This window comes from Teleopsis dalmanni, chromosome 2 (genome assembly GCF_002237135.1).
Source record: "Teleopsis dalmanni isolate 2A chromosome 2, ASM223713v2, whole genome shotgun sequence".
NCBI lineage: Eukaryota > Metazoa > Arthropoda > Insecta > Diptera > Diopsidae > Teleopsis > Teleopsis dalmanni.
Genome location: NC_051847.1, coordinates 107961984 through 107970715, shown reverse-complemented (window position 1 = coordinate 107970715; position 8732 = coordinate 107961984). Strand labels below are relative to the sequence as shown.

The window sequence follows — 8732 nt, the reverse complement described above, 5'->3', positions numbered from 1 at the left end:
AGAAAATCAATAAAAATTTAATTACTGAAATATGATGACAGCGAGACTTAATTTGTTTAGAATTTATACTTTTAGCTGTAAAATAAAATAATATTAAAAAAATTAATACTTTTAAGAAAAATAAAATATTTTAAATAAATGGGTTTCACACTAAACTCTTCTAGAATTGATGAACTATCCTTCGAGTCTTTTCGATTGTCTAATCTTGTACAAAAAATGTGTTTTTAATAGATCTATTATTAGAATATACTACTTATTGATATTATATACTACCATTTGCTATACATTTTCTTCATAAGGAGAAGAGTCTATCCTCTCCTCATTAACACAATTAATAAGGCAATGTAACAAATTTCTTTAAATAGCAAATTATATGTATAAAACAATAGAGCAATTAATAATATATAATAGTCTCTAACATAATTTGACATTCGCCCGAGATACTGAAATAAAGAACGATATAGAGCTTTACTGAACTTCCCCGATTGCAATTTAAGTGCATTACGCTCGCTTCCATCTGAGAAAGAGACACGTGAACATCTGTTTTGTCAGAGTTAATTATTGTCTAAATATAATTTCAAGCATCAAAACATTATTCTTTAATTTTCCATCCCTTATTGCAAAACCTAAATGGGATTGTCGGATTCTATTCGAGTGATTGGATTCAGTAAAAATTGAGTTTTATCAAACGCAGAATATTATAACGTATAAGATATAGTTTATAGTATATTAATTAATTTTAATTTCTTTATTTGTTTATTATTAAATAAGGAAATAATTTCAAATTATTTATTTATATAAAAAAATCATCTTAAATATGAATTCGAATTATATTGTTCACTTCTTGGTGGCGCACTTGCACGAGTCACCGCAACCGCAGTTGGTTTGCTTCTCAGTAGCGCATTTACAACCTAAGAAGAAGAAAATTAAATAATTATTAAATATAATATAAAAAAATATAATATAATATTTTATGCATATTTTATTTTATTATAATTTCATAGAAAATCCCTTACCAGATCCACATGGGCAAGGCATTGTTTTTGATATTTCTTTAAATGTTCTTAGAACTTCTTGGAGTTTCTTCGAATTGCACTTCTTGATATGCACTGATGTGTTTCGGAGATATGTCAGTTATTTTATAGACCTACAAACGTTTGAATTGGAGTTTTCAAACCTTTTGCACTCGGTGCATTGTTAGTTTCGTGGGTCGAGTGCAAAATTGTTTACTTTTCTGTTGTTGTGAGGTTTATTGTTTATATTTACACTGATAAGGTTTGATACCTTAATTTTTGATGACATTATAAAAAATCAGACTTGTAGATATGTGTTTGTAATTTATTTTAAAAATAATTCAAAGAAAGTTATATTAAAAGTTGAAAAAATATGTATTGGATCTTTTCAAACATCAATTAAAATATTTTAACTTAAGAATATGCCTAACCAATGTTCTCGGTTGCTATTGAAATGCAAAAATGATTAAAATAATATTTAAAAAAAAATTATTATTCATATTTTCAATTAGATTTTATCATTTATCCATAAAAGACATAAAATTAGAATACATTTTACTAAATAACTTCACATATACATATTGGAGATAATGTCAATTTCTGTCCTGATAGTTACGGTCAAAAATAAGGAAAAATTCTATTATAAGTCTTTACTTTCAACCAAACCTCTAAAATATATTTCAGGATATAGTAAATTTACATTATTAGTAATTATATTTCATAACTGATCCGAGATAGTCTTCAATAAAATCATTTTATTTTTACTAAAATAATATAATATTAAAAAGGTATACCAAATTCAGAAGAAATTAAATTATAATTTATCAATAATAATTTAAATCCATTTAATTATTCTGTCATAGGTATTTTTCCACTAATAGATTAATTAATATTAATAGGAATATACATAGATATGTACATACATATATAGATTAGAATTACTATCATCCTATGTTGCACACCACCCGTTTTGCACTCTGCACACAAATATACCCTGAATTAATTAAACGAGGGTCGTGTGCAAAAGTTTTTATCTCTCAAATCAAGTCTCCATAATTTTGTGCTTATAAAACTGTAAACATTTTTTATTATAGATCAGTGAGAACCCAAAAGTTCAACGCGACTATTAAAATTAGTAGAGAACTTTAGCTGAGAAAGCTTTTCCAGAAGATTTCAATAAACAATAAACAATAAACAAAAGACGTCATCAATATGCCTTGCCCATGTGGAACCGGTAAGTTGAACTGATAAGAACTGAAGTTATCTGTAAATTATTGTTAATGGGTCTATCGGTGTTATCAAGAATTACGTAGTTATGCTACTATTTATATATGTATTTTTATCAGTTCTATTTTTATATAAATTTTTGTTAAAATTTTTATTTACGTTTTTGATTTTTTCTCATTTTCAGGTTGTAAATGCGCCTCTGAAAAGCAGAGCAATTGTGGTTGTGGAGCTTCATGCAAATGCGCCAGTGCAAGCAAATGAAGATACTTTAGCTTTCATCGTTCAATAGTTTAAGATTCGTCATCATATTTCATTAATTTTGATTCGGATTCACATTTACAAACGACGTCAATTTAATGACTGAAATTTGAACCCAACATCGTCTGACTAGCTTTAAGGCTTATTTTTAAGTTTATTTACTTAAACGATTTTATACGCAGTATCATTTCAATTGAAAAGTAATTAAAATAAAAAAAGTTAAATAAATAAAATTTAAAAAAAATGTGTTTTAAAGAATACATCAATCAACAATTTTTAATATTCATACAGAAGAATATACAGAAGAAATTAATTTTGGAAATTAGACTAATTTTAATTAATTAAAATTAAGTAGAATTACAGGTATTCGGAGCCCATTGTAATAATACTACTGAACACCGGACCAACCCTGGATGCGGACTCAACATTGTTTTTCGTATAGAGGCATTTTGAGGCAATTATAAAGTACGAAATCTATTTAATCTTAATACTGAAAACCTCTGAAAAAAGTTAAAGACGTATTTGCTTGGCGATTTCCCCCTTCTTACAGATACAGCCGAATAACTTCTGCTTCACAATTTCTGCTTTCTCTTTACCTTCAGCACTTCTGTAATATTTATTGAAAAGAACTCCTAGCCTATAACCATGACTTCCATAAAGGCCAGGTTATACAAGCCATGACATTAAAGATGTCTTCTCTTGATAGTTGAATCAATCAAAAATAAGCTATATTTGTACATTTGCTACACACATTCGTCCTAGATTTGTTGATCTCTGGAATTCTATGCTTTAACAATATTTTATAGATGGCAATAAGTATTCCAACCTCGTGAATTAGCAGATGACTGGTTATACAAACTGTGACCATAAAGATTTCCTCTATTGTTAGCTCAGAAAGTTATTTGATTTTTTTATCAAGTGTTGGTTACATTATCCTGTTCATAAGTGTGGTCTTTTGAACACACTTATGCATTAACTATATTTTACAGATGAAGAAAGATTATCCAATATTGCTTCCATTTGCGCTCGGATAATGATTGCTAGTCTACCTAACCAACTTATCAGTCCTACAGTTTTCTGAATAGAATGACATTAACATTCTACCACAAAGTCCATATTAAGTATACCCTAAATTACCCTAAGCTGTTAGGTAATCCAAAATAATTTTTCATCCTAATATCACCGAATTAATTGATTTGATGGGCGTCTGGTGGTATCTTTATCATGTATTTAAATTAATAATCATAATCTACTCATTTTGTTGTTGACTATAAACATATAGTATATATATATATATATATATATATATATAATATAAATATTAATAGATATTATATTCCTCTTTTTCAATGATATTTCATTTTTTGAAGAAGTATGAAACTTCGTATGCTACAATTTAAAATCTAAAAATATTTATTCTACGAACTCTCTTCAATGAGAAATAACTGTTCCATTTTTTCATTAAATATAGTGTGACTCTCAAAAAAGATACTATTTGCTGGATACGTACTACATTAAGCACCTATAATTAATGATAATAGAACAATTTCATAACTTTTAAATTTTATATTATATAAAAAAACAAATGACTAAAAGAATTGTAAGAATTGCTGTGAAAGTCATTTGTAATGTCAAGCAATTAAGATAGTCTTGCACTACTGCATATTCTAACAGAGAGTTTGAGTAAAATCAATACATTGAACTACATTTCGAGTGAAGCCTTTTATATATACCTATAGGATGAAAAACATATACTTATTATATATTGGATCTTGTACAAAAAAATACTAACTAATCTTCTATGTAACAAAATAAAATATAAGAGCGAATATACAAATGAGGGGTTGCTCTTAATAAATACTAACAATGATAACTTCTCATAATTGAATCATTACTAGATATATAATTATTAGGAAATTTGCTATGATTTACAATTTCAAATGTTTAAATATTTAACAAATAAATGGTTAATAAAAAAAACCTTCGTTTCAAGAGGTGCAAATTACGTTACTTCTACAAACTCTTATGTTGAGCCTTATCCGAGTCAGTGCATTTGTGAACTTTTACTCTATGATGGCTGGGGGTTTCTGCAGAGTCCCACCCATCTCACTGACTAATTTGAGTATTCCTGATAATCTTCGTTATTATTCAATAATTGATCTAAGATCTGCGTACCGCACCGTGCGGTTAGTGATTACTCTGAGATTAGATAGTGCTAAGTAGGGCAGCCTGTCGGTTTTCGCATATAATTCAGAGCTCTGTCCCTTATGTATTTTTTGACTGGATCTATTTTAATGTCTCTTACCATGTCATTCGTGCGGATGTACCATGGCACTTTGCAGAGCCTTCGGAGAGCCTGACTTTGAGCAACTTGTAGCTTTTGGATAGTAGAATCGGCATCTTTGTCGATCAGCTTTCTGTTCTTCGCGCTAAGGTTATTGTTTGCTACGAACAAATTACCTTAGACATCTTTTTCTATATTCCCCTTCTTCTACCTCAAAAGGAGAGATTTTTTATATATAATATACACTGTTTTTTTGTTATTCTGTTGTGTTCGTTAAATATCAAAATACATAATATTTAAATACACAAATTCCATTCAAAGTAATAATTGTTTTAAATTATCTTGTTAACCAGTGTAAAATTTAGCAGTAAAGAGAGCTACTCACTCACACTACGTAAAAACAGAGCTTAAATCTCTTTCCAGTTTGAGTATATTTTTAAGTATAAAAGAAATTGAGCCTGTATCTTTCTTCAGATACTTTTATTCAGTATAGCGAGGAGTCGGACTTACTTGGATATCGTGCGGATATAAAGAAATTATTAAGTAGAGAATAATATATATATAAAAAATAAAACAAAATGCCTTGCCCTTGTGGAACTGGTGAGTCGGGTGAAAAGTGTAATTTAAAGAAAGTTGAAAAAAAATAAAATTGTTTAGTAATTTTATTAATTTCTAAACAAATTTCTTGTTTAATTTGATAACAAAAAATAACAAAAAAAATGGCAATTTATATTTTTAGATTGCAAATGTGGAAAAGGTGGAGATACTGGAAAGAAAGGTTGTACTTGCGGACCGAACTGCACCTGCACTACAACCAAATCATGCGGTTGCAAATAAAACTTTGAGCAAAACATCATTAAATTTTGTTAAAAGAAAAACAAATTAAAAATTAATTATTTTTCAAATTGCATTATCACAGCTTAATAATGTTACTTATATTCATATGTTAAAGTATTATAAACAACAATAAATAATTCAAAAAATAGATCTGTGAAGTGATTTTTCTCACATCAAACTAAGTCTAAACTATCTTAAGCTGAAGTTGGTACAATAGGACTCTTCAGCCCGCAGTACCGGCTGTTGGGCAATTTTCACGTCTACACTTTTAATACAATAATCTTAAGCTGAAGAGTGAAAGAATACTTTAGACAATGCTGGGTGGATTGTTATATGAAAATAAATATATATTTATATATATATTTTTGCAAATATGACTCAAATATTTAATGCAGATGAGATGCGATGAGGTTTTTGTAGACTATTGACTTCAAACTGTATGTCAATTAATCAATTAGGAATTGTTATCTACGTTTTGAATGACACATTACTTGAAAAAAAAATAATATTGTGAGTATATAAATAAAATTATCACTGAAAATATGTAATATATTAATATATCAACAGTTTTTTACTTACAAAAAGTAGAAAATACTGTTATATGGTATATGTTTTGTAAGGTGGATATTATCCACCTTAGAAAGAGCGGTATTACTAACCAGTGAAATGATAATGTATATAACACTGTAGCTACGTGAGTTGTCTTATAGCCCAAAAACTAAATAATTTAGTACAGCCTTTGTCTACTGAGCTGGTGGCAATACTCTTCTATTATATATAATAATAACCATAGCGAAAAGATATGAGTCCCTTCTAACGTTATGTTTGAATGCTTTTTGAAAAAATTGCAAAAACTATAAACAAGCCGTACTGTCATAGATTACCTAGTTGAGTACTAATCATATACAAATAAATTGTTTCTAATCAAGAGGGTATTAATGCAAGAGACGAATTATAAAGAAATCATCGTCATCATTGGGTTCAAAAAACCCAAAACATGTGTAAAACAGGATTAGATATAGGGGGATAGTAAGAAATAAGTTGTCAAAGAGGTAACCGAAAAAATGTTCTGTCAAGAAATCAATATCTCAAAAATAGTTCATTTAAATACGTAGTCATTTACCAGGATTTATATGACTTTACATGACTTGACTTTGTACTGAAATATATTTGGTACAATATATTATAATGGTTTGAAGTTAATATTTTTTTTTAAAGATATTCGATTGTATTATAAGATAAATTACTATTCCGTATACGTGTATTGTGCTGTATTGAAAAATTGGAAATACCACTTTCAATATTAAATCTATTTAATCTAAAAGTTTAGTAGAATGAATTTCTATAATAATTTATAAATGAACTCTACAGTGAATTAAAAATGAACTCTACAGTAAATTATAAATAATATCTTGTAGGTTTTTGATTATCTGCTCATAGCTGGATCATAGCCCCAGATATAATGTTGTTAGTATGTATAAATAGAACTCATAAAACTAACTTTTAGATTTTATAAAAAATATCGAGAGTGTCAATAATACCAATAATGAAGTTACAAACGTTTAAAATATACCACAGAAACAACTGAACCTTTTAAATGAGTTAGGTCTATTGAACTATGAATAACTGTTTTACAACATTTAATAAAATGCAACCTTTTGCAATTTTAACATAAAAATCTTAAATATTAAAATATAATTTTTGAATAAATTTCAATAAATGTCATTCATCAGTTAGCTAATGAATACTGATTCTGAGCTTCAACTTTGGCAGGGTACGATTCAATCCTTGGTACTTGCAATCTAAAAAATGATTACAGATTAGGTGACTCTACTTATTATTCTTAAATAATATGATTATATTTAATACTAACTCTTCGAACTTACTGTCGCAATGATATTCTTAATGTAGATTAGATATATTGTAAAAAATTATTACATTTAGATGTTTTGGTATTGTTTGGAATCTGCAATACTCTGTCTGACTTTTAAGCTGAGACTAATTTTTATCTATAATGTACATCAAATTATTACATTTATTATATATTATATTTATCATTGTATGGAAAACAATGCACTGCAACTCAGGTGACCTATTGTGCTAATTCTTAATTGCGACGTTTGCTTAAAACCACAAATTATATTACTAAGTCTTAGTTAACTACAATACATATATATAATATTATATCAAACTACACATATGTATATATATTTATAAAAATGTACTTATATATTTAATTTTCTATTTTTTTTTTAATAAATATTTACAGAATTTGAGCAAAGCTTTAAATATATATCACCGAATTTTTCAATATATACAAATCATAACAAGATAAGTTCATTTACAGACGACTAACAAACAGTATACAAATAGTAACATATCCACTTTTTAATAATTAGGTTTTAAAAAAATAATTAGAACAATATCACTTAATTACAATATTTTGGGCCAATCGCTGTACAAAGCCAACATTCAAGAAATTGGCCATTAAAGTAAGCACAGATTTCTTTGGTGGTCGACAGTGACGTAGGCCAGCCTCTTGACAGCAAACATTCGGAAAACAGTCCAAAGTAGACGTGCAAGCTTTAGGATGTAAATCAAATATCGGTGGTGGAGGTGGTGTACATTCAAGATATTCTGACACTGTCAAAGAAAGCATTCACAATAAAATCTAAATCTTAGTCATCTAATAAGAACTGCAAACTACTTACAGTAATTGAAAGAACGTTTGACCGGTACGGGTGCAATCTCTAATTCAGGTTGTGAAGTTCGACAATAACGTTTTTGTCCATCTGGGCAACATACACGCGGCCAACAATCCATATCGGTTTGACATTCTTGCACGGACCACCATAATTCAGCTAGAGGACGAGTGGGGCATTTACGTGGTATGATACCCAATATGGCTGCAAATGGAATTATTTTATTTTATTATTTATAAATAAAGAAATGCATAAATATGGTAATTGAAATTAAAGTTACTTACGTGCATGAGAACTTTCTTCTAAGGGTTTCTGCATACCTGAGACACAACTTTTTGATCCGAAAATATCGCAACATAACTCTTGTCTATTCCAGACACTGCAGTCCTTATCGTTATTACAGATTTTAGG

General features: G+C 28.2%; 2 protein-coding genes and 1 long non-coding RNA gene across 3 annotated transcripts; 2 read left to right on the top strand and 1 right to left on the bottom strand.

The window, feature by feature from the left end:
• Positions 1-2106: 2106 nt before the first annotated feature.
• LOC119686000 (metallothionein-1-like) lies at positions 2107-2675 on the top strand. Its single transcript, XM_038100443.1, has 2 exons — positions 2107-2247; positions 2425-2675. The coding sequence occupies exons 1-2, from the start codon at positions 2226-2228 to the stop codon at positions 2499-2501; spliced, it is 99 nt and encodes a 32-aa protein (XP_037956371.1). The 5' UTR covers positions 2107-2225; the 3' UTR covers positions 2502-2675.
• Positions 2676-5254: 2579 nt separating this feature from the next.
• LOC119683695 lies at positions 5255-5769 on the top strand. The gene is made up of 2 exons (XR_005252684.1): positions 5255-5382; positions 5522-5769. It is a non-coding gene; the product is annotated as an uncharacterized LOC119683695 (long non-coding RNA).
• A 2152-nt stretch (positions 5770-7921) lies between these two features.
• Positions 7922-8726, bottom strand: LOC119684291 (the record flags this gene model as incomplete). Its single annotated transcript, XM_038098299.1, has 3 exons — positions 7922-8262; positions 8331-8525; positions 8606-8726. Coding segments are annotated over 3 exons (534 nt in total), but the record flags the coding sequence as incomplete, so codon positions are not given.
• Between the last annotated feature and the right edge of the window lie 6 nt (positions 8727-8732).